The sequence below is a fragment of the Pezoporus occidentalis genome, unplaced genomic scaffold (genome assembly GCF_034315485.1).
Source record: "Pezoporus occidentalis ecotype Australia unplaced genomic scaffold, CSIRO_AGI_Poc_V1 ctg35, whole genome shotgun sequence".
In the NCBI taxonomy this organism is placed as follows: domain Eukaryota; kingdom Metazoa; phylum Chordata; class Aves; order Psittaciformes; family Psittacidae; genus Pezoporus; species Pezoporus occidentalis.
The window spans coordinates 1125298-1151708 of NW_026915483.1; the positions used below are offsets into that span (position 1 = coordinate 1125298).

At 41.6% G+C, this 26411-nt stretch overlaps 1 protein-coding gene across 2 annotated transcripts in view; it reads left to right on the forward strand.

Annotated features, from left to right (window-relative positions):
* PTPRG (protein tyrosine phosphatase receptor type G) overlaps positions 1-26411 on the forward strand; it is a 416775-nt gene that overhangs the window by 66744 nt on the left and 323620 nt on the right. For both annotated transcript variants that reach the window (XM_062630206.1, XM_062630207.1), the window contains exon 3: positions 21861-21965. In XM_062630206.1, the coding sequence (XP_062486190.1) occupies positions 21861-21965 (105 nt within the window). The remainder of the gene's footprint in view (positions 1-21860; positions 21966-26411) is intronic.

The following is a 26411-nucleotide window of genomic DNA, read 5'->3' on the forward strand; positions in this document are numbered from 1 at the left end:
TCAAATCAGCGTTATGTGGGAGAGTGTTTTAGGGTAATTTCTTAAAATACAGGAAATACTTCCCAGAAGCTTTTGAAAACAGTCAGATTTTCACAACACTTTCCAGAGAAAAAGCTTCTCAGGACAGTGAGAGTGCTGATGATGGGATTTAGGTTATTTATTTGGTACAGTCACTGATGAAACTGTTCTTGAACCTTTAAGATAATCACAAGTTAAACCCAGAACTGTTATTTTAAATCTCAGCCTTTACAACCATTGAGGGGGAAGACTACCTTTTCCAAGTTATCTGAGTCAGCGTGGGAACCTTTGTTATCCAACATGATTCATTTTAGGGAGTGAATCAGGGCTGGAGTGTTGAAGAGGGGGAATCAAAACAGGGCTAGGGTGTTGAAGAGAGGGAATTGGAAAAGGTTTAGGGTGTTGAAGAGGGGGAATCAGAATAGAGCTAGGGTGTTGAAGAGGGGGGAAAATTATCTTAATTTATCTTCCAAGGAACAATTTTAACTCAAAAGCTAGTCCTTCCCTCTTCTTCCCTGTGATTATAGTGGGATGTAGCAGTAGATAAGCTCCTTGGCAGAGCTGTGAACAAGTTGAACAGTGAGAGATAGGTTTGGAAATAGTTGTGTGGAGTTGCGTAACTGTCAAGTACTGTAAGGAAACGGGATTGGGATCGGTGTATTTAGTGGGAACTAGTAAACCTGCATGGGTTATGAGGAGCAGCACAGGTGGGGTTTGCAGGCAGTTCTGGATAAAATGAGCTGTGTATTTGTGGTCTGTTATTTAGGAGCTTTCGATTAACAGCTCTCTGAGAGCTTTCGGAGTCTGTTCAGCATTTGTGTCATAGAGTATTGTAGGAATGAGGAGAATGTTCCTGCTGTTAAGGCAGCCATAAAAAGAATATGTAAATTAAGTATTTCTGATAGAATGGCGAGTCTTCTCAGCTAGGATTTTGAATTAAAGTTCCCCCACGAATGTGTGCTGTGGTCGAAGGAGAAAAAGCCTTGTAAGACTTTTGAGAAGCAGCTAGCACATCATGCTGATGCCTGTTAGAATGTGACATGAGATTCCTTTTATGCTGTATCACCGTGACCAGAGGTGTTCCCTTCCTCTGTAGTGGTGGCTGGAAGCTAGCCAGGAGATACAATCTTATGTCTCATTTCTATAATGTAAATCCTAAGTGCTACAGTGGGGCTTTTAATGGTTAACTGCATTGATATCAACATATTAACCTGCAGGGTGGCTCTAGGTATTGTAAGTTATCCTAATAATAAACTTTAAACTATTTCATAAGAGTGTACCTACACCAGCAGGATGGAGAGTGGGGAGGAGGAGGAAAAGGAAGGCAGTCTTTTTTTCCTGGGCTTTTTGTAAAACTCATATAATTGAGTATGTACTAAATGTGAGCAGCCTCTAGCAAGAGTGGAGGAGCAGAATGACAATTGGAGCTATGCGCTTCAACCTTAAAACCAGGAACAAGGGCAGTAAACATACCTGGTTGGTCTGAGCAATGTTCTTTCTTTGGGAACAAAAAAAGTACGGTCGTGATTCCTGTAGCACTGTATCATGTCCTTTCTTTGTCCTTAATCAGCTGCAGCAGAGGCTTGGAGTTCAATACATATTGACTTAGAGCATATGCTGGAGTCTGAACTACGTGGGTTTCAAAAATCCAGTTGTCAGGAGCAGCATACAGATCTGGGTTAAGCTATCTGTTCTTTTAATGTTACTTCTGCAGTGTAGTCACACGTTTAATTCTAACATATTAAACTCTGAGGTGTTTAAAAATCCATGCATCCCTACCACAGAGCAGCTTGTTGGACTAGCAAGCGTATAACTCATTACAGAAGTCTGATTGCCTTTAGTACGACATTGCCTGTGTCCATTAATCTCAGTAACATTATATACACATAATATATTGATAAAATGTTAATGGCCTAACTTAATGCCAATAAAAGCAGGAAATGAGAGTGTAGGAGTTCAGAGGGTAGCACTCTTTAGCCTTCACTCTTTCTGGTTGGTTTATTTGTTTGCTTACTGATTATTTTTTTACCCCTCCCCCTGCATTGCACCACACTGTACGCAGAAGCACACGTTGTGCCCAGATTCTGAACTAGCTATTCACACATCAGAGGATGAGAAATGTCCTCGGACTGGCCAGTGCACAAATGTTTTCATATTCAGATTTACTTTGCCAATTTATGCTGGGTTTTGGGCACCTTTTGTGCATGCGCTTGTTGCTTGTTGCCAACAAGCAGTGCCTGCCCTGCCCCTATTGGCAGTCAGGAATTGAGTTGTCTCATAGCATGCCAGTCACTTATTCCTTTATTTAAATGGCAGCTGGTAGCTTAACAGGTTTTCCATTGGGGGTAAGAGCATACTAAGTCGAGTGGTCTTATTTGGAGCCTCTCAGAATATCTGTACCTGTGATTGGTGAAAACGGCAGCAAACACTTGAATTGCTGCTGAGCCAAACTTTGGTGCTGGTACCTACACAGTGCTGTGAAAACCGATGGATTATTTTGTAGCTGGAACACAAAGGAAAATGCAGCCTGGAGAGGTATTTAGGCTTCCAAGTATTTCAATTAAAACTTAAACCTGAACTCTGCAATGCATCCAATGGACAGAGGAGAAACAGAGCAACAAAAATCAATATAAAAACCAGTTCATGTTAATGACATTTAGCGGTCCTGCCCTGCAGTGTGTTCTCATCCAGGGAGGAGGGAAGCGTATTGGCTATTGAAGTCTTACATAAAGTGTGAAATGAAGAATGTGTGCTGGAGGGCATCTATATAAATATCATAATATGTTTTAATTTTTCCCCTCCTAATTGAACCAAACGAAGCTTATGGTGATCCTCATGGGGTTTTCTTTGGGAGGAGAGGGAAAAATGAGCTGCATCTTAGATTCTGTACGTTGAAGGTTAATTCTGATAAATCAGACAGCAAAGATCTTGTAATAGGAAAGTTTTTTTTTTTTTCATTTACCCAATTAAACGTTAGGAGCTGAATAATGGAATAATTGTAGTTAGTCACTTACTACACAGTCACAATAGCTTGAGTACAATTAAGACTCCAAGGCAGTAAAATGCCGATGGTAAAATAATAAAACCATTATTTCAATAATAATTTCAAGTTAATTAGAATAAAGCAGTGCAGCGTATTTTTAATACTAGACAAAAAACAATTAGCATAGTACTTAGTAACAACAATACCGTTATTATCTGAAAGACAAAATAGGATTAATACAGCAATAAAGCATTGAAACCATATGTCGACAAGAGAACACAGAGGAAAAATAACTTTGTCAATAGCCCAAACCCCAACTGAAGTGATGGAAACTTCCACCTCCAAGGAAGGGAAGGCTTGCTTGTAGCAGATGTATGGTTGAGTTTCTTAATACAAGTGTGGTCTTTTCCCTGTGCCAAATGTTTGTTTGTGTGGATTCGTTCTTCACAAAATGTCTCGAGTCTTCTGATTATTCTTCCCTCTTTTTTTTATTTCCCTTGGCAAGCCTGAGGGATGATATATCCCTGCATGCCTGCCTGAGTACATAATAACTGGAAGTTAAGGCTAGAGGGATTACTTAAATCATGGTCTGACCTCCTGCAAAGCATAGACCAGAGAATTCTGCCCCTTTACTCCCGTATTATCAGGCTGACATTTGAAGCAGATGCGTATTGTAGATGCCTCAAGTTTCAGGACTGCTTTACAGCATGCGGCAGTCAGCATCCTGACCCCATCACTTCTTAATGATAGGGTGAAAAACTGCAGTATATTTTGTTGCAGTTGGCCTGATAGAGATCTGGAAGGCTGAGAATCCATTTAGCATTCAAACCACGCCTCAGCCTTAACGGCTACAGCAAGCTTTCCATGGGGACATGTGAACACGGTCTTTTGACTTGGAGAGAACAGTCAAGAACAAAATGCTCATTTTTGTTCTAAAAAAATCTTTATAATTGCTTTCACGATGATCCGCAAAACGTGATGGTATTGTCACTTTGGTGCTGCTGTTCCCTGTGGGCTCTGGGCTGTTGTTACAGGTTCAGGGTTTGAGGTGGAGCAACCAATCTCATACTCGCCCTTACCTGCACTGTTACTCATGAGCAAAATGAGGTACTCCTCCATGAGGGAAAACGGTGACTAGCAGTAGTATTTCATTGATTCAAATCCTTAAGCTTCACTGTTTTGCTGTCTCTGGCTTGCAGTTACCTTCAGGCTAATCTCAGCTCAAATAGCTGGTCAGCCTGGCTCCTTACCCTCCTTTTGAAATCTTGGGGAGGATCCAAAGTGCGTGCTTCGTTATTTCCAGGCCCTACCCTTGCAGGATAGAGCAGTTTGTAATGCACTTTCTTCTTTGTTTTTATGCTGAAATCTGCTACTTGGTTATTCTGGAATAGCACAGTGGGGAGGCTTTCTGCCTATGCTGCCTGACCCTGTGCTCGCCAAAGGCAATGGTGAAGGTCCTATTGGCACAAAAGGGTGAAAGATGCCCTTGGCTTCCCTGCTGAGAAACCCAACAGATGCTAATCAGTACTGCTCATTACCCAGTGCTGTGTGGATACCATCTCATCCCAGGTCCACAGCTAGGTGGTGGACCTGGGCAGAACCTGAAATGATGACCTAACTGGGAGAAGCCTTGAAGAGTTGTGTGAAGAAGAGATGAAGAAGTGGCATAAGGGAACTGGGAACATGTAAATCTTGTAACTTGCAAGCTGCTGCTTATCATGGTATAAATCAAGAGCATTGGATGTCTGTGAGCTGGCTACAGTTCTTTGAAAAACTTGGTCTTTTTGCATCGTGTATGAGTTTTACAGAAAAATACACGTGCTTGTGATCTGGCAGATCTGATCATTAATACTGGTAAAAAAGAAAGGCAGTGGTTCTGGAGAAACTTGGCTTTTTCAAAGAAATACCAAACATTCCTGCATAGCTGCCGATATCTGGGTTATATCTGCGACGCTGCAATAAGATTTTGTATTTTAAGCCCCAAGACATAAATTCAGGAACTGCAGCATAGTCAATAAACTAAAAAATTGCTTGGTGTGGATAATTATGGCACTGATCTTACATTACATTTTAACCTACATGAGACCCTGCTGACTTGACAATGTTAGTTACTTCCTTTTCTTGTAATGCATCATGTTAGCCAAAAAAATAAAAGGGCCATGGATGTGTTCCACAGTGTTTATTCCTGTTTTACAGTACAGTTATTTGGTAATCACTGACCAGTTGTATGCTGAAAACTTCAGGAGATGCACTGTAGGGGGAAATATTCTAAAAACATAACTTTAATTTATTAGAATGGGATCTTATTTTATTCCTCTTCATTATCATTTATGATTTTGCTGCGACTTGTGCATTCCCCTGGGTTCTGTCACTGGGAATAATGGCTGACATTTGATTGGGAAACGTGGGGTGGTGGAGAAGGTTAGGAAACTTCCCCGTTCTCTGTCATGACAGCTTCCTGTTTGATCTAGATAAAATAAGGAACCTAACGAGATGTGTCCTATGAATAATTTGTAGCATTTTGCTTCTTGTTAATTATAACTAACTGTCTGGGGAATCGGTAGGAGAAGGCAAAGTCTCACATAAAATCAAGCATTTGAAACAAATCAAAATATATAAGCTAATTCCCACAAACGTATCTCGGAGAGAGAGGCATCTCCCAAAGGCCCTTTACACGATGGGAAAGCTCTTATTTTCAGCAGCATCCTAATGTCTTTGTGTTGCTTGAGATTTTCATGATGCTGTCAGCTGCTGCAGACATATGGCTCCAATTGATTTGTCCTGACAATAACAGTTACCAGCACTCATTTCTCCACAGTCAGAATGAGGCACATCTGTTATAAATTTGTTGACTGTCAAGGACCAGTAAAGACCTATCTGAAAAACATCCTTTTTTTTTGTCTTGAGCTTCCCCCACTCTCTCTGCCCCCTCTTCAGCATGGTTGTGACCTGCTCATGGTCCAAGACCATGGCTGTTTAAAGGTCGTTTCCACGGTATGGTGTATATCACGGGCATTGATTTTTATCAAGAATTTATTGCTGTGACTAAATAATTCCTGAGCACACTTGCTCATTTTATGCTGGGAATTCTCAGTTGCTCAGAAGGGGGCTTTTAGGGCTGCTTTGGTTTCTACTGGGAGACAGTAGCTCTACCCCTTAATCCCATTTCAGGCTGTAGGTGATTATTTCAGTGTGTACTTTTGCCCTTGAATAGCAAGAAGAGGTTTATTTTATTTTGAGTCTGGGCTAGAAGGTTCCTGCAAGCTGTAGTGGGACCTTATAGCAGGAAAAAAACCGGGAGAATCTTTTACAGTATGGCAAATACACAGAGAAATGCTTCTCGTGCTTGCAGGCAAGCATTACACAAGCACATGCAGCATAATGTTATCTCTCTGTCATGCAAATCCCTTTTGCTTCAGTTGTCTCTTCCAGCAGTTTCTTCTGTGGTTGACTGTCTGGATGCACTTTCTGACCTAGTGCAGTCTGAACTTCTGTCATCACCTTGTGTTTAACTTTTGAAGGACAAATTGGTGCAATTGCCTGGATGGAATATTCCACTGGTGTTAAGGTCTGATCCTGCATTTTAATTCTAATTTGGCTGATAGCCATCAGATGATACTGGGGAGTGATTGCTCTTCTCTGCACCTCTGTTTTTTCAGTGTGAGCACCTTTGCAGAATGCTGTGGTATCTAACATTATAGACGACTATTCAAGAGCAGTTTTACTTAGCTATGATAGAAAACCTCCATGACTCGGTAGGAGCAAGGAGATGAGACTTTCCACTTTGTGAGAGGTGTGTGGAATACAGTGATGCTTAAATGTTTTCAGCAGAAGTGTGGGCCAGGTCCTGGAGCACTTTGTGGGACTGCTTTTTGGGTTCTGCTTTGGTGACAAACTGTGGCCTTCTCCTAGTAGTTCCCACTCTTTAAGCTCCGATGTGTTCCCATTGCTCTCATCTACCACAGTTGGGAAATGTAGATATCTCACATATAAGGGAAGTTTGCCTTCTCTACTGGCACTGCAGCAAGGCATGCCTTCCAGGTGGAGGAGGAATTGGGATGGACAGGCACTGTTCAGGTATTTGCTTCTCCTTTGCCTGGCTTGACTCAATGGAAGATTTCTGTTCACTTGCTGACTTCTGTTCACTTGCTCTGCGCTTCATCTGGCATAAGGATGGCTGTAGTGATACAGAGCAATAGGCTTTACCTGTTCCCCTCTACTTCAGCAGGACGGACGTGCATCTTGTCTCAGGACCTTTGCCCTTAGACTACACAAAGATGCCAGCTTTGGCTCTCTGGTATCTGTAAGGCTTAATGAAATTTAGTTTTGCCTTTTAGTTGAGTTTGCATAAAAATGGTATGGTTTCCTTTCCTGCCTCTCATTCAATAGCTGAAGCTGGGATTCGTAATGCTGTAAGGGAAATATTAATTTAGAAGAAAAATCCTTTTCCTTCAACTTGAAATTAAATTTCAAATGAAGGAAGACATCTCTGTGCCTCCTGTGGTAATCTTTCTTTTGTTTTTAGTACAATGTATTATAACATCATATATAGAAATATAATCTTATTAAAAGACATGCGGCAAGTGCTACTTTATTAGAAACTTTTAAAAAGAATAATTTACCAAGTTGAAATATTAATGCAGCTGGCTGGAAATTGCAGATTTTTTTTACTAGGTAAAAAACAGTAAATGTATTTTTTTTTAAAAAAAGCAAATTAAAGTAGATATATTTTAAAGTAGTCGCGTTTTTGATAGTGCCAAGCTTTTACTTGCGTATTCTGGCACCACAACATACTTATAAAATGTATATTTTTTAAAAAAGTTCTTGATAATTCATTAGATGTAAATAAAATAATAAAAATTATTCTTGCTGTTTCTGCCGCCTTTTCCCCCTGTAATTCTGATCTGTGTTGTTTGTAAGTCTGGAGTAGGAGCAAAATGATCTTAACAAGTCTCAACTTGACTGTTACTTGACTTCTGTATAGTCCAGATAAACTTACACCAACCAAGGCCCTTGCTTGAGAAATGACATAGTGTACGTGTAACATCTTCTCACTTACCTAATTCTAAGGGCCATGAATACAGAGTGTGCTGCATCAGACCTCAGAGGCAATTAAGAACTTGCAGCTCTTCCAAGGATTTCTTGCCTCCCAAATTGACATGTTCCTTACTGCAACCTGAGAAGCTTCTTTTTCCTTTCCTTACCCATACAGAAAATAATGAATAGCTATTGATTACACGTTGCTTAATGGGCTCTAATAAATTTACACTTACAATAAAATGTGTTTCCAGATTAATGGGGGCTGTGTTCCTTTGCAGTTAACGCAGCTCTGCTGCAGTGGAGTGGCTAAAAATCGCAAAAGCATCCTCTTGCTCTGTCTTTTTTTTTGTTCTTACAATATTGTGACTTAGATGAGTGGGTCACTGACAAGGAAGTAATCACTGCCATCACAAATTCGTGATGCGTACTGGCCCGAAGTGGAGTACCAGTCTATGCCATGGTTCTGCTACTTTTTGATTTCTCCTATGTCAGGGCTCTCTCCTCCTGCCCTGTCTCCAGTCTTCTTCTGGCAGTTCTGGCTTTGTGTTGTGCACCCTTCTGCTGCAGCTGCCTGGAGCCAGAAGAGGCTGTTACGTTCCTGTCCCAAACCACCAGTTTTTGGACTGCTGCGCCTTTGTCCTGCTGACCTGCCAGACCTGCTGCTGAATGTGTTCTTCAAGCCAGACCTTTCTCAGGGTAGCCAGGCTGTGTCTGAACACAGTGTTCTTCATGGTGTCTTTAAGAAACAATCCTCCTCCTCTTTCCTCCCAGCTACATACATATGCAGGGTTTTGTCCTTGAGCAGTCTGAATGGTCTTTGCTGGTCTTGGGTCTGTTTAGAAACCTGCTGGGAAGACTGCTTTTCAAGCCTGTCTCTTTGAGTCCAGGACCTTTTTCTCTTGTACCAACCCATGTTGCGTTCCCTGAGGCTCAGTCTTGTCCCACATGTCCTAATTCCAGCTGAGGCTGCCTCTGGCCCGTTGCAGCTGGGCCTCATCCTGTGTGCCCCTTTCCTGTGCATTCTGTAGGTTTGAGGGGTGAAAAGGGGGATTGTTTGCTGGGATTTTTAGGTGTGTTTGGGTGGTTGGGGTTTGGACTGCCAAAATCCATCTTAATAGGATAACGGCTAGAGCCAGCTCTGCTGGAAACTAAGCTTCTAGCAGTTTCTTGGCTTTCAGTAGATCTGCTTAAAGTAACTCCTTATCTCATGCTTGTATCTTTTACTTCCTTTTAGAGCAGTGCAGGAATGAGGGGGTTGTGCTCCATGTGGGCAAAGATGGACAAAGATGGTCTTTGTATACACTCTGTTAAGATGGATAATACCAGTTTTCAGATGTGCTTTACATCAGTCTTTATTTTCCTGCAGCTTTAAATCTAATCACATACAGTAGATGATATTTTGCTAATCACAGTTAACTTTTCCTATAGCTATTTCAAGCCCTGTGCTCAAATTGGATTTGGCTGTCAGTTGGTTAAGTCGCTTCAGTCTATAGATACCTCTTTGTAATGCATCAGTTTGTGCATCGGAGAAAATGACAATGTCAAGAGCCCTCTTCCCCCACCTCCTTGGAATGTTGATGCATGTTTTTTGAAGAAGTCATGAAAGGATTTAAATCCAAAGCCGAAAAGCCTGACTGGAACTGATTAGTTTGAGCTTCTTGTTTACAAAATACGAGTTGGGGGTTAAAAAGAGAAAGAAAACAACATGAGGTTTTCTTATGAACAGTCTTACTTTTGATTTCTCTAGCAAAGGCTGTGGTGTGTATGGAGAATGTGAAAAAAAGAAGAATAATAAAAGCAGATTTAATGAACAGCTTCTTTTTTGAGGAAAAACTCGTGTTTGATAGCTTGTGCAGTGCTGATTGGAGTTCTTTATAGTTGTGAGGTGCAGCTTTGGAGATCCCTGTGATGGACAGGGGAATGCTGTCACGGATCAAGCACTGATACACCGTCAATGTATAATGCATTTGTAATTTTAAAAGTGATTTCCTTATTATAATGTATTTTAAAATTGTTTAGAGTAAGATAGACTATCTCTTGTGCACAGAACGAAGGTATTAATATCACAAGCTGGAACATAGGATATTGCCATGAAGAAATCTGTTAAGCATTGCATGGAAAAATGAATCAGTGTTTTAACACTGACACCAGGTATAGGGGAAACGGGATACTCTTAACAGTTCACAGTGAAAGCATAAAAGAAGCATAAAACATGGAAATAGCAACTCTGGAACACATGCACACACTCTGGAATTAACTTGCCTGGGGGGAGTTATTTTCTTGAGTAATTAAACTTTCTGTGGGTATTGAGGATCATTTTGGAGCTTTCTGAGTCAAGTGGGGACTAAGTACAAAGCTGTGTTGTAATTAAATAGCCAAGCCAATCTGCCTGGGAAGTGAGAAACCTGCAGCACTCAACAAACCTTGCTTTCTGCAGGTGGGCTGAAGTCTTTGTGAGGATTCTTATGATCCATCTTCCACAGCACAGTGCTTTTGTTGTGTAATTTAAGTGCTTGTAATGACTGTAGGATTAGTGACACTGGAAACTGGGGAGTTTTGCAGAATGGTTGGGGATGGAATGGGAGGGGGGTGAGTTTCTGTGCCTGAGCCTTGCTGAGAAGTAGAGCTCTAGGGGAAGTGAATGCTTGGGCACTGAGTGTGCATCTCTCTAGCTTTCCTCTGCCCTGCAGAGCTGACTTCACTCTTGTTGGCCTGGCAGTGTGGGACTGTTCAAATTGCTCAGGTGGGCTGTTTGCCTCTCTACTGATGATCACTTAAGCTATGGTCTCTGTGCTCAGCCAGAACTGATCTGCCACTCAAGCAAAGCATGAGTTGCTCCCAGCACTTGTATGCACTGAGCATCTCTTCTCAAGCCTGCCCCTGCCTAAAAGATGGTGTATAGTTGAGCTCTCACCATGCCTGCCATGAGGTGAAAGCATCTCTTTGTTCCTTATGGAGCTCTTAATCTCTTCCTCTTTCACTCTTGTGCCGTGAGAGCACTTCTTGTCTGAAGATCAACACTTATGAGTGCTCTAAAAATCTAACTCTTTATGAGGCTTGTTATGAAAATTGAGGTATGAAACAAGGGTTGAAGAGTAGAGTGGAGCATTTGAGATTTGAGCATATGAGCATGGGTCATGCTGTCCAGGCCAGAGCAGGGCACAAGGTTGGTGTTAAGGATGGTTTGATTTATTCCATGAGTTGTGTGTCATCCCCCATTGTCCCTCCCTCCCTTGCCCCAGGTCTTAGATTTTTGGTAAAAAGATTGATTATTTTTTTCTTTCTTTCTTTCTTTCTTTTTTTTTCTTTTCCTTTTGAGTAATGGGCCTCAAACAGCATGTGGCACTGCAGTGACAGTCTTGCCAAAGACTGTCTAAAACTGAGTTATTGCTTCCAGTATCTCTGTGCATGTGCCCCAGGATAGCAATTGCCTTTTTCTGCAGTGGTATTGCAGCATGAACTTTCATCTAATTCATTATCCACCCTAATGCTCAAGTCTTTCTGCATTACTGCTTTCTAAACAGCAGTCTTTCACTTCATTCCTGCACTGATTATTATTTCTCCCCAACTGCATAGCCTTACATCTATCTTCAGTGGAATGTCTCACTTACATCAGCCCATTTCGCTGAGCTTGCCAGACAGCTGAATATTTTTGAGGCATTCTTGCCTGCTTCTCTTTCTCTTGGTTTAGTATCATTTACATTTACTGTGGCGTTAGCTTTGTCCTCCAGATGGTTAAATGGGTTGTATAGGAAAGAACAGTGACCCTGTGCCTTTTCAGGCCGTGCTGCATACCATCGCTGTATGATTACAAAGTGTGCACCAGTGCAGGCCGTTTTTATCTATTTACTTCATCTGAGCTCTATTACTGCTTATTTCTGTTCTTGCTGCCAAAGGCCTTAGTGCTTTTGCTCTTAGTAGTATGAGATTTTGTGTCGAGATCTTTATTGCATTCTCTGGAGACAAATGGCCAAGGAGCCAAGTATTGCTTTTGGATCCTGAACAGCATCAGGCCCTCCTGCTGGGAAATATCCAGAAAACTTCTTGCCTGGGTGAAAAACTAATGGTAAACTGCACAGCAAAGGTGGAAGTTAGACTCATTTTACAGATCAGCTCTGTAGTATTTATAGTATCTTTTTCCCTTTGAACAATGGAACTAGCTTGGAAGGAGAGAGTTCTTTAAATGGTAGGTCATGTTTTTTGGGGCATATATCCCTGAGTAACAACTTGTTCAGTCAGCACAAAAAATTCTCTATTTATCTCAGTTTTCACTTTAGATTTGTATTTTGGGAAATAAATGTGGATGAAACCCTTTGCTACAAAATCTGTATGTAATGCAAGCTGTCAGCCTAAAAAAAAAGATTAAAAAAAGCCTGTTTTGTCGATCAGAAGCCAAATTAAATACATTTTCACACAAATAAAAATGAATGCTTGTTTGCTTTGTTCTACTCAGCTTTCAAGTTTTATCCTAAAATAAGTTTTGTGCATCTGGCTAGAATTTCTGTCACATGCTAGAGGCACTAAATCTGGCTACCTGAGCTCTACTGATCTGTTTCAGTGCAGAGTGATACAAATCTCAAGTTATTTCTGCTCAATCTGGGGGAGCATGCTGGTTTATGCCCTTCCATCTTTCCTCCCAGAGACTGCAGCTATAGATGGTGAGACCTGACTGCAAACTGAGAGGAAGATATGTCACAGTGGGACTAGTGCATTTCTCCTTTCTTTTCTTAAATAGTTCTTTATTGAGCTTTCCACCTTCTGCATTAATTTGAGAGCCTGAACCAAATAACCAGGAAGAGATTCACGTGGCCTCACTTTATTTCCCACAGTCAATAAATTGTTAAATGGGCCAAAGGACACGGGTTAAAAAAATCATTTTATATAAAGAATGAGGGATTTTTATTAGCTGACAGAGCCCCTGTCTCTGAAGGCTTTATAATGGGGCAAGTTTGATCTCATGCCATGCAGTGGGAGCAGCTCCATTGGCTTCATAAAGTGCCTCGCCGTTCTCCATGTGAATGAAATCGGCACTGTGCCCTGCTTTTCCTGCTGAATGAATGCTGGGCTTGCTGCTCCTTCCGTGTTGGAGGCAGGTGAGTTTGAAGGGGTGTGCCTTGGGGCAGGGACTCCATGCAGTGTAGATGCTGAATTCTTCCCCAGGAGAGATCTGGCATGATCTTATGCAAGTGCAGAATCTCTAGATGGAGACTGTTGAAGTTGAGCACAGAAGGCCCTTGTGTGTAGATACATGCTTCTCTTTACTGATACTGATACCACAAAGGTGGTTTTAATGGGGTGATGACATGAGTAAATGAAATTGAAGGCTACCTATGGGGAAGTAGAAAAGTGTCTGACAAGAGGGCAGCCCAGGTGGACAAAAGTTATGCACAGAGCAGGTCTGCATCACAGTGTCCTTGCTGTGTTTATTTAGATGAGTGTAGTAAATGTTTTTCTTACCAAGATACTTCATGTTCTGTTATTTAGGGAAATCTGTTTTGAAAATGTAATGAGGCTGCACTAGAACAAATACTGGCAGCGGATACAGGCAGATTATTTCCAGAGCAGAGAGGTGGGACTGATGATTTTACATGAGTTTGTGTGGTTTTGTGAATGTTACTGGGTTTAGTGAAATGAAATTGGTATGATGGTGCATTAAACAAAGAATTGAAAGTACTCCATTAAGATCACATTTATTTGCTAGTCAGAGGCTGCTCTTTTAACACTATGTATGCTGCAACCACCTGAGGATAAGAGGTGGTTCCAGCCATGGTGTTGCCTGTTATAAACCTGTTAAGGTTTAGGGTACATGGAATAAGGCAAAAAATGAAATAAAACTCCTTTAGGTATTGTTAATTCACCGTACATATGAGTTTGCATTATACATGCATAAACCATGACATGAATGAAGAAACCAAGATGGCCCATTCTCAGTGTGCCTGTGCCAATAGATTCTTCTGCCCAAATACACTGGTGTTTCTGGATTCTAGTTTGTCCAAGCTTGACTTCAAGCCTTCCCTTAGGCAAACAACACAGACGTTGGAGCTGGCTGTATGAACAGCCGTTTTACCCCAGTAACTGAGTTTTCATTGCCATGGTTCACTCTGACCAGGCTACCCCCCCAGATGCTGGAGAACCAAGTTTATCTGTTTTCTCCGTAATACCTGCTGTGATTCAGCCAGCGCTGGCTTAGAGAGCATTAGCTTTCCTGTGGAAGTCAGCCTTGCTTATGGCCCTCTGCTCTGAAGTTTTCTTTCTGTGTCTGCATCACGCATTGTTATGCATAAAATTCCGAGGTGACAGGACCCTTGTGAAGTACAGCACGGAGAGGTGATGAACAAGGATGAGGATTCTTCCTTTTAAGAAATGCAGATAATGAGGGTTAACAGGAGACTGACTGTGAAGGATGCACAGACCAAGAGTTTTTAAGGTTACAGTTTTCAGGTGCTCCCAATTATTTTCTTGTCTGTCTACCCAAATCACAACTGCCTAAAACAGGTGCAACTTTTACCATTTAATGTGCATTAGTCTTTTCTAAGGTATCTCAACTTAGAAGCCTAGAATGCCAGTCTGCTTGAAAAATTTATCTTGAAGGTAAATGGAGTGGATTTCTGGGTGCAGGGAAGAGTCGGGGAAGAGTTCAGTAGGATAAAGATGTATTTGGATCAAACACAGCTGGGTTTGATGTGCTTGCAGTTCTCTGTAATGGGGGATGTGTGTTCCTGGAGCTGGGGTCCTCAGACTTGGTTTGTTTGGCTGTCACCATCACACGTTGTCAGCAGTGTGACGTGAACCATAGCCCCTCCATCATGAAGGATGTGTGCAGTTGTCTGGGTGGTTTTCTTCTGCTCACCTTTTCTGCATTTTCCCAGTGGAAGAAATAACAGAGTGGGGTGGTTTTTGGTTTCTTTTTTTTTTTCATGAGGTGTTACTAACCTGTGGGTAGATTTGAGTTCACTTACTGCAGTCTGAGATCCCTTAGCCTAAGGGTATTCCCCAGGTGCTCTGGCAGAAGTTCTCCTACAGGTCCCTGTCCTCCTGGAAGGGGTGATGTTGCAGTTGTTTTAATTTGTGTGTGTTTATCTTGAGATGGAAGTTGTTGGCACTGTAGGTTATCTGGCTGACTTTGCTCATTCCTAGCAGAAGCACTGCAGGTGATGCCAGTTGACTTCAGTGGTCCAAATTCACCAGCTGGTCCAAATTCACCAGCTATCTGTCATATCTTGCACAGCTGATACTAGCAGAGTATAAGCCGTAAAAACACAAAATCAAGCCCTTCTAATCATCCGGCAGCATCTGTCTCTTCCTGGCCTCCCAGGCTTCTTTTTCTGAGTCCCCTTGATGGAGCATCATTAATGCAACTTGAAGTTGCCTCACTGTCTTACTAATGAGCTTGCTAACCTTGCTTATAAAGCCAGGCAGGCTGATAGAAGGATTCATGGGACCTCATGGCTGAGGAAACTGCTTTTCCTTGGGAGCGCATTTGCTCTGCTGGAGAAATGCTGGTAGCATTGGGTATTGTGGTACACTTGTGTGTCCTTATGCTGGGTTGCCAGTAAGATTTCTTCTAAGGAAGACGCTTTCCCGTCACCCTTAAACTCCATCCCTTGTGATGTACAGAAAGAACTGCACTGAAAACCTGTTTTCTGTTGGTTGTCTACATCAGCCCTAGTGCTTTGAGACTTGGATTGTATTGATGCCTCGGAGCAATAGAAGATTTCGTTATGCTTAACTTGCTGGCTTTGAACTCAACAGGTTACCAAGGGTTAATGCACCTACTGACTGGGTGTTTCTGTTTGGGATAAGGGCTTTTAATTCCACTGGTTAATTTAATCCCCACAGTTCTACAGCGTGTTCCCTGGACTGTTCTTCATCTTCAAATTGCAGTCTGCTGGTTAGTTCCTGTAAAGGCCTGCTGTGCTCTGCACTTACGTTCTTGTTCTGAGGATTTGCGGTGTTACCACATCATTTGTTGGACACGTGAACAACAGAGAATGAATGGAGTGGAAAGTCCCCATGTCATTTTTAGGAATAGAGCTGTGGAATTAAGGGACTGCTTAGGTGACTGTCATCTGGGAAAGGGATATCTGTACCTTGGCAGATTAAGCATCTGGGTGTCTGTTATTTCACTTACAAGAAACTTATCTGTAACTCCCACATTATATTAATGGAAAGCTGTGAAAAATTGCATATGCATTCATAGGAGAATAGATTTTGTCTTTTATCTGATAATCAGAAGAAATCTCTGCAGCATAATCAAAGGAAGAAGTCTCATTCAGAATATAATTTGTTGATGCTGTCTGACCACCATATGTTGCTTTAACTTTCATCTTTCTTTGGCAAGATATAAAATAATCTGCAAAATATGGAAATCCGTGGCTGAAGAGCCTGTTTAAAAGTAATGCACTATCAAAATGGATTAGCTGCGCCTGAAATATTTCTAGATTTATTTGCTGTCAAAGGGTGGTAAAATATTTAAGGCAAATAGCCTAGTTTTGTTTAGGAAGTGGTCTGTGAAAGAGCTTGGAGAGATGAATTTAACCATTATTTATGTTAATTGTTCAATATTATAAATCCATTTCCTATCAGGGTTTTGGGTTTTTTCGCCTCCTCTCTTTCTCACTTCTGGCCCTTTTGACAACACTTATTCTAAGAAATTGCCCAGAAGCCTGAACTGCTTTCAGCAGAGCGTGTGTTACAGTGCATAGCACTGCAGTTTCTTCAGCTTATCTGCTTCTCTTTAGCACAGTCCAATTAAAAATACAGTAAATGCACCTAGATAAAGATGCTGCTTTTTTTTTCCATGAGGCTTGCTTGAAGCTTTAGGCTTGCAGATGGCTGAGTGTCTTGGCTCACTGATCCCTTAAACCCCATTTAAGAGATGATATGAAAGCCCTTCAGGTAATGTGTCTGTGCTCCCTCCTCCTTTTAAAATGCAGTGTTGTGCAGTCCTGCAAGAAGATAGGGGCTTTCTTGGTTTTGAGAAGTTTCCATTTACAGGCATTGATTTGATAAAGAACTAACTGCTCACCTTCCCTTGGTGGGTTCTTTTGCTACTCTCTTAACAAGACCTTATTTTTTAACCTCCCTGCTTCAAGTGTTTTCACAGTGTGACATTACTCTGGATTCCAATGGTCAAGTCCCTTCTTTCCAAAGGCTGTCTTATTTTCCAGCAGCAGCACCTGGTTGAACCACATCAATTAAATAGTGTGTCTGCATCTGGGACTAGGACTAAAACTGATTTGGCTGCTAGTGTGGTCCACTGTGGCAAGTGTGGCAAGGAATGATTATGAGATGGGCAGTGTGCGTACCTTTGACTTTGTACTGTTTTAATCGGAGCAGCTGAGAACAGATTTGTGTGCAACCCTTGTCTTCAAAGAAGGCTTAAAAGAATCTGAGTTTGGCGCGCAATCTGGTTAATCTACCATCATAGCTAATGATTTCACCATTCAGACATTAAGTATTGACCTTAAGGATTTTTCTTGCATAGCTGATGGCTTGATACCTTTTAAACACTAATGCCAAGGGGATAATCTCTCTGAATGGTATAATAGCTTTATATTTAAGGTAGATTGGGGATAAAATTTTGTGTTTTCATGTGAACTATGAATACCAGTAAGGTATTCAGGCAGGAATTATCTTATCATACCTTTGAGGGCACTTATCAAATAATTTTTATTGGAAAGTTAATATGTTGAGACAGAATGAATGGAAAGCTGATCGGAATGCTAAGGCGTATCCCAGCACTACATTGCTTTTGCTGTCTGCAGATCTGCGGCATGGGCTGATTCATTTACCACATCATCTGAAATCATGTAGTGTTCAGGACCCATTAAAATTATATGAAATTTTGTGTAAGAGATTTCTCCATGTTAGCTTTGAAGGATGCTCTCTTCTTTGCAGCAGCAGTTCTGGTAGACACAGCACAGACTCGACTGACTGCACGTGTCGCGCTCCGTAGGGACCAACGCTGTACCAGCAGCCAGAGGAGTTGATCAGGATTTAATTTCACGCTTGTGTATCTGAGTGTAAAATTGGTCCCTTCTCTTTTAATCGTGTATCTGCAAGTCTCAGACCATATATTACGGTATTCATTACTCCTCTGTCATCAGCACTGGTGTGATGTATTAAATGCAACCCTGTAGGGCAAGGGCTACTGCTGTCCCTTCTTGCTGCCTCCTGCTCAGTGTGTGTGTACCCATAATCCACCCCACCCCTCTAATTTGGCTGTTCCATTTTGAGCCTTCCTGGATCATGATCCTGCCTCTCCTATTGTCCCGATTTTCACTTCCCCAACTTTTCCAGGGCTTCCAGAAGAGAGGAGCTTCCCTGTGTCTGCACTGTGCCAGACCAGCCTGTCCAATTGCTGGCTTTTCTCCAGCATCCAGTTATTGAAGGAGTGGAGCAGGAAAGCACTTGGCTGCTCCTTGTTCTTCAGCTATTAACTGCCTCCCAGCTGGAGGAGACTTGTGGAAAACTGTAGCGATTGGTGCTTGTATAACTTAACTTCCTAAAATGTTTCCTCCAAAACTGATTTGGATGTTGGGAACACTGGAAGGTGTCAGTTGAGTTCAAGTCCCTTGAAACTGTAGAATTGGAGCATTTCATAAAAAATAAGTGCACTCTAATGGCTGGAGCTGAACAAAATGTTTTCAGTGAAGGAAGGATATTCAGTAACACTGAGATGCCCATTAAACTTTCACTGGTGGTGGTGTGTTATTTTGGTTGGAAGATACATTCCCAATCCCCCCCTCAAATCTGGCAGAAGTAATGGTTCTGCCTGAAACATCAGATGGTTTTGATACATGAAGCACTTTGTTCTTTGAAATGACTTGAATGCTTTGGCTGTTCCAAACCTTTATCTGAGAAGCCACGTTAATGCTATGTTCTGAACCTTGTACTTCTTCAGGAGCCCATTGACCCCAGTTAACACTGCAGAACAAAAGCACCATGAGATTGTGCCTGGTTTCCTGATGACTTCACCAGTCAAAGATATTGCCAACGATAGCTACTTGTTCTCACAGTGTTTTCTCACAGTATTTGTGTGGCCCCACACAAATGTGTGGCCTCTCCATGGAGAGGAGAACTGAACCAGCTTAGGGAAGAAGGTGGTGTCATGATTTTTGATAGAGATAGACCATTACCTTTCCAGTTCACAGCATGACCAGAGATCTTGACCTATCATCCTTTTCTCAGAGTTGGTGCAGCACTCCAATAAACATATGTCTTCTCTGAATTGCTAATGCCGACTGAATTATTGCACGTGTGTTAGGGGGCTATTGACATGAATGTTGGGCTGCCCAACAGTGATGCGGGATTTTGCTTGGAACAGGATGTTCCAATTTGTTTCTTTTTCAGTACTACAGAAGATATTTACTGGTACAGCCAGCAGGTTCCTTCCCACAGTTCTCTTGACAAATACTTGAGCTCTCCTCTTGGTTTATAACATCCTTTTTGGTGGAAATAAATCTGTGTACAGTGTGGCTCTTCACCGTTTATTAGTATAGATAAATGTACAAATCTATTGAGTGTCTGTGCAGAAAACTGAAAGTGCATATTTTGACAAGGATGTCAGGTTTGTAATTGCATAATTAAGATGCTGACTGAAGCAAATATTCAATTTCACATTAAAGTTAGGCATTCATAAAGGCTTGGATTTGCATAATTTAGTTTTCTGCACAGAGGATACTGGAAATCAATGGCATGATTCATAGTCATACCATGGTTGCCATGTGGCTTTTTGATGGCTCAAGCTAGAAGTACAAAGGGTTTTAAAACTTCAGATGTTTTGTGCTGACTCGGAGCCTTTTCGCCTTCAACAGATATAGATTATTTAGATATAGTTTCTTTCTTCTAATGGTAAGCACACAGAGGAGCTCACTGAGCTCCTGCAGAAGTACCTTATTCCTTGGAGGAGGCCCGGTCAAATCTTTGTTCTGCCTGCAGAACCAAGATTCTGTTCTCTGGGTAGCAAAAAACCCACAACTGTTTTCTTCCTCTATGAGGAGGATGCTTGGAAGAAAGCTGCTGTTGTCTTTCATACTGTGATAACGAGGGAATTCAGGTCTGTTTCTCAGCGCATGTGTTTTTGAAGTGAATAATCACACCACTTTTTCTGATAGCCTTTACAGCCACCCACCCAGTTATTTCTGTGTTCCCTTCCTTGGAATTTTATGGTTTCTGATCTTAGCTGAGATTTTCTCAGTTTTATTTGATTTTGAGTGTTTTTCATTCAGGAAGGTTTGGGTCTCCGTATCTGTTACCTGTTGTTTCCTGTTGAGCACCTGTTGCCTCCCAAACTGGTAGATACGTTAGTGCAAATCAGAGGATGAAAAAATGTGCTATAGCGTTGCCTGCAAACCCTGGTAGCATGACGTGTTCCAGCATTTCTAGTTTGCAGCCTGGAGTGAATTAACATTTAGAGAGTTGCCAAGGAATTCTAATTCTTGGAAAAGTCATTCGAATCAGAGGCTCATAATAAATTTCACAATTAGTACCTTTGCTCGCACAAGAGAAAATCTGGCAGGGGCAAACCTGTAATGGCATTCCTGAGATTGCATGACTTTTCCTTCCACTTCAGGATTCCAAATCTGCAGAAACCCATTATCCACACTGCAGAGTGAAGGTTGTCTATAGAGCTGTTTAGCTTGACAGCCCTCTGACGCAGCTACTGTAGCACAAAGGAGATGCCACCCAGAAGCTTTTCTAAAGGGAAATAAAGCCAAATTCTGAGTTAGTGGTGCATGCTGTTCCATGAAGTCCTGTTACAAGCTTTGTTTCAGCCCAGTTGTACTTGACCTGGGAATAGAAGGGAATTCAGTGCTTCGTGACTCCATACAGGTAGCAGTGCTTTACGTGGCTTCCTGAAGTTTTAATTTGAATTACACAGCTAGTTTCTTCCGGATCAAATAGGTGGTTTGGGATCAGTTGGAATTAAATTTCCACAGAGCCAGTTGGTGCTTACTGGTTCTTCGCATTTATTGTAGCACAGAAGTTTTTAGCTTTGGTGCTCTGAGGACAGTACTTGAATTTATTACATACTTTCTATTGACATTTTTTTATACACACATCTCCAGTTTGGTTCAGTCAGATGCATGGAAGCAATAAGCAACATTTGCACATGAAATCTCCAAACAACCCAAGTTTTCATGGAAGCTATGCATTTCTCTACAGGAAAACAAATACATACTGATGTATAAAAGGAAAACCCTGGGATGCAGTGTAGGATGCATTCTTTCCTGGTTTGGATGATGAATTTAGTTCATTCTAGCTTGTTATGTTTTACAAAGATCTGAAGGCTGTACGTGGAGGAGATTCGTGCTGTCCTCAGTGGAGCTGTTGTACTTGGGATTTTAAGATGTGGTTTAAAATAGGTGCGGTTATGATAACCAGGTTAACACTATAGCAGCATATTCTACCTGCTTGCATTGTTCTTTTCAGGATCTTACTAATTTCTGCATTGGATTACAGCTGGTACTTTGATAGTCACTAGCAAAGTAAGGTGCCTTTGGGTCTAGACAGAGAAAGTCTGGTCAAAAGTCATTGTTCATAATCGTTTGTGTATATCAGAATGTCCTTATGCATATTACTGGATTTATGCATGCCTGTGCCAGATCAGAATAATGGCATCAGTGAGTCCTCTCTGCTGTGAATCATCTTTGGGTGGTGGGTTTTCACAGGTGATGAATATGTGTGTTAGTTTTTTTTTTTTTAAACAATGCAAAGTCTGTAGGTTTTGCTTAGGAAAAGTTTAAGCTTCACAATGAAAACTCCAGGGAGTAAATATCACATTCCTAATGATCTTTCCTTCTCCCCTTCCCAGCTCTGACTGAAGGTTATGTTGGCTCTCTGCATGAAAACAGACATGGTAGTTCTGTGCAGATACGGAGGCGAAAAGCTTCGGGGGATCCTTATTGGGCATACTCGGGTGAGTTGACTTCTTCAGAGGACTGAAACTTGAAATGTGCTCCAAATCAACTTGTTTACTTGCTTCTTGTTACTGCTATGCTTAGAAATAGCTTAAATTAGTTTTACAATGTATTTTCTTCTGCTAACTTCCTTACAAACTCCCTCCACACACATCCTCTCCTTTCTTGTGTTCCTGCATTTACCTGTAGGATTTGCCTTATAACTCTGCTTCCTCTCTGTCATCTTTAAGTTTTTTAACTCAGCCTTTAAAAGGATTATTCCCACAGACTTTTCTGTACTCTCCTTGTCCAGTCAGTACATTCCCAAGCTCACCCTTTGCTTACTCTGTCAAGGTTCTAGGAAGACTAAGAATCCATATAATACATCCAGGTAAAATAACATACGTATTTTACACTTACTTCTTTGTGTGCATGTGTTTTTCTGGTAGTGTATAATGATGGCACTGAGCCATGTCTGTGCAGCATAGCACCAGGGTGCGATGCTCAGAAGGTAGGATGTTGGCAGGTGCTTTATTGTTTGTCCCACTGCTCATAAAAGTCTTATGGAAAACCTGATGTATCTGCTCAATTTTTAAATGCCCCAAATCAAAATATACTTCAGAATGATGTCTTTGTATGGTTTGACAGTTGGTTCAGGTCTAGAGAGTATCAGGTCTGTATTTGAAGTTGTTAACGTGATTCCAAGTTGTTGGGTTTATTAATGGTTATGTTGGCTCTGGAAAAATACCTAATATCTAGAAAGCTTTTATGAAGATTTTGAGCATCGTAATGAGTTTGTGTGTGCTATTTTGGAAGTTCTGAGATGCATTTCAAACGTTTGGTGCTTGTCCAAGAGGAATGTTGTGCAGGCCTGGTTTTAACTGAAGGAAAAATATTACGTTCTAAGAAGCCTGAATACTGATACCAGATAAACAGGCGAATGTTGTTTTTTGACTGCCAGCTCCCCTCTATTATGCAGACCATAAATCTCGTTGGAAATAAATGATTACAGGTGAGCTTAGATTTTTTTTTTCCATTAATAATCAAACTATCAGATGTGAGAAGTTTTCTCTGTTAGATCTCAAAATGCAAGCTGTCTCATCTGCGAATGAGGTCCCACAAGTAAAAGAAATCTAAGGATTTTGGTCATATGGGACAGATGACCACTTTTTGTGATGGACAAATATTGCCACGAGATAAACTTTCATACCGCAGCTTAATAACATCTTAAGATTTTAAGAGCCCACATTCATGAAGAGTAGAAATAAGCAAATAGAGGGACAATTTGTATGTTGGAATGAATGGCCTGTTCCTATTTGCTGTCCTGTGTAAAATGCTACAGGTGCCACTTGGCAGGTTCGTTTTGTGTCTGTTACTGTAAAATGTTTGAAATATTCATTTTAGGCAGTTAAATGGTAATGTTTTTAAAGAGGGTAAAACACTATTGGAATTATTTTGTTGTTGTATGTGTCAAAACCCTATGCTTGAATTACTGGACTTCCTTTCCAGTCCTGGTTTAAAAATAAAAGGAGAGGAACACCCCCAAACCAAACAAACCCACCACACAGCGGTTTATGCATAGACAGTTTTCCTTATTCCGTTTTTGTGATGTTCTTCCTTTACGAGTAACATCACTTGTTCACCCCTCCATAAAAGCTTTTACCGCCCATGAATCCTTTTAGATTTATGTCAACATAAAATATATATTCCTGATGTGTAATTATACCTTACATTTTGGGGTTTTGCATCCTTTTGTCTGTTGATAAATCTCCTGCTTCTGGGAGGAAAATAGCCTGTTTTTCAGAGAGCAGGTAGTGACTTTTCAGCTGTCAATCACATGTGATTCTACCTGATTAGTGCTATCTAATTAGAACCTTTTTGTCACTGTTGCTGATAAAAAGGAGTACATTAGGAGATGGAAAAGGTGGAAATGAGATATTTACTAGCACTTCTCAAACCAGAAGAGGATATAATATTATTTTATCTGGATGCTTTGTCAGGCTGCTGTTAGAGCAGTGACCTGAATGCCATTTGGAGGGACTGTGATTTGGGACCAGGTGTTCCAGCTGCAGAACTTGGGTCTTCTCTAAAAGTTTTGTGACATGAAATACAGGTGTGAGCAAACAGCCCTAGGTACTGCATGCTCTGACTGTGTAGGTTGTGCTTATATTGCATCTGAACAAGCCCAGCCTGAAGTGGATGGAGATCTGGTGTCCTCCTGAGCCATGTTGTTGTCTGTGCCTGAAAGGAGGAGCAGCTCTGCCCCACTGGGCCCCATGCAGAGGGCACGGGAGCAGGAGAGCAGGGCCATATGCTGAGTGTGAATCCTGAGATGCAGGCAGCGGTTGGGGTTGTGTTTGAGAGGGGAAAATGCAAAGGCAAGTAGAGTGTTGGGAAAGAGTTATTTCTAAAGGAATTTTCCAGCGTTGCTGCTGTGTCCTGCAGAAGGCTCAGTACAGCCTGCATCTCTGTGAGTAAGGGAGGAAATTAACATGAGCAGTTAGGTGGGAGAAGGAGCCATGCTCTGTAAGAAATTAGATGTTTCTACAGGCTGCTGCTTTGTCATGGCTTTTTTATATGTAGGAGTTTCTCTTCCCTCACTTGGATCCTTCCAGCCCCATGTGGGGCTTTCAGCCAGTTCAGCCTTTCTTATCTGATGTCTTTTTTTCCCTGTTTGCTCACTGAGGGACCAGAGGTAATGAAAATGCCAAGCTTCTGTGTTTAGGTCGAAGATGGGAATAAATGGTGGGTAGCAGAGCCCAGATGCCAGACGGATGTTTGTTTCTAGCTGAGCACAGTGAGGAGGATGATCATGTTATCTGTTTCTTTCTCCTTGCTTCTTCATTCCCCAGAATATTTCCCAAGAACCCTTAGCGGGGCTTGGCTAAGCCGTTTATGTGCTAACAACGTTTGTCCTATGGGTAGGGTTTTGGACGTGACTAGGAAGTCGACATCAGATGAGCCTACAGAGAGCAGAAACTTTACTCTGCAGTAAGCAATTAGCCTTGTCCATGGTTTCCAAGCTCTTCTACAGACATTATCTGGTAGGCTGCTTCTCTTCCCTATCCTCACTTGGTTAGGCCAGCTCCCCTCTGGTTAGCTGTACAACATCTGCTGGCCCAGCCCCAGCAATTACAGGCAATGGAGAAAGTTATGCTAGACTGTGTGCTGGTGAATCTGAAGCGTCTTCTAAGGGAATTTGCCAGTGGGAGTAAATTAGACCAGAGCAGCTTCTGCCAGACCTCGGTGGACAGCCATGTGTTGAACCCCAATATTGACCAGCATGCCCATGTCTCTGATGGGCCTACGTTAGGCTGAATTATGGCTTTATATTGATTTCAGTTGATCTGCACTGATTTATAGCAGCAGAGGCCCCTCAAGTTTACGGCTGTGCCTGCCTGCTTGCAGTGCTTTTGTGTTTTTGGACTTGAGTGTTCTGTGATAAATCCTCAGGTGGTGTGGAGAGGTCTGGAAGCAGCCAGCCAGTTTTTACCCTTTTTCCACCCCCAGGTAGGAAAACCACACAGCTGTATTGCAAGGAGCCCTCAAGTCTTTACCTTCCACAAGATATCTGTCCTACACTGTGCTTTCAGAGCAAATCCTCTGTGGCCTGTAGGAAACCCTTCTGCTGCTCCATGCTTTTGTGGAGGATGGATGGTTCAGGAGCTGGTTTAATCTCTGGGGAATTCTCATAAGCAATCTATAGCATTACCATCCACTGCCTGGTAATACGCCTTTTCTGAGGCCCGAGTGTTTAGAGAGGATAAATGTTAGTTATTGATCAGGAGTCGGGTAAACGTCATGTCTGTAACTTGTATAATGTCTTTGTGACTGAGTCCAGTGCCCGTACTGTGTGTGTCCTGGACAAAGCTGCAGAGCAGCACGACGGAGCTCCCGCTTCACTGTCTGATAGCAAAGGAAAGGATTTTTAAGCCTTATAAAATAAGCCTGTTGTCTACAGACACAGTCCTGACCATAACATTTATTCCCGTTCAGAAATAAAACCCGTAAAAAATAAAAACTAGATAATTAAATGAAGAAGGCCCGTTTTAAATGGGCTCTGTCAAAAACACAGAAGGAAACACAATCAGCCTTTCAGAAGAAACTTCATTAAGTCTACACTAGCAGCACTTTAAACCAAATTCAGAAGTGAGCAAACACTGAAAACGGAAGAGTAACTTGTCTTTAAATAGGAACTGCAAGACTGAACAGAGCCTGTGATCTCCTAGATGTTCTTTTTAGGATTTTTCAGGAATCTCAAACTACATTTCTAGGGAGATTTCTCTGTGTGTGTATGTTTTGGCCAAGTATTTATTCCATGATCGTGTCTTACAGTTTGCCAAAGACTTCCTAAATTGTGACTGGCCGCATTAGTTGCAGTGTAACAGGAACGTGGAATAGGCACAGTCAGAAGTAGGTGTGGATCCCTAATGTGCTTCAGTGCAGTCTTTTCTTTGCACAATAAT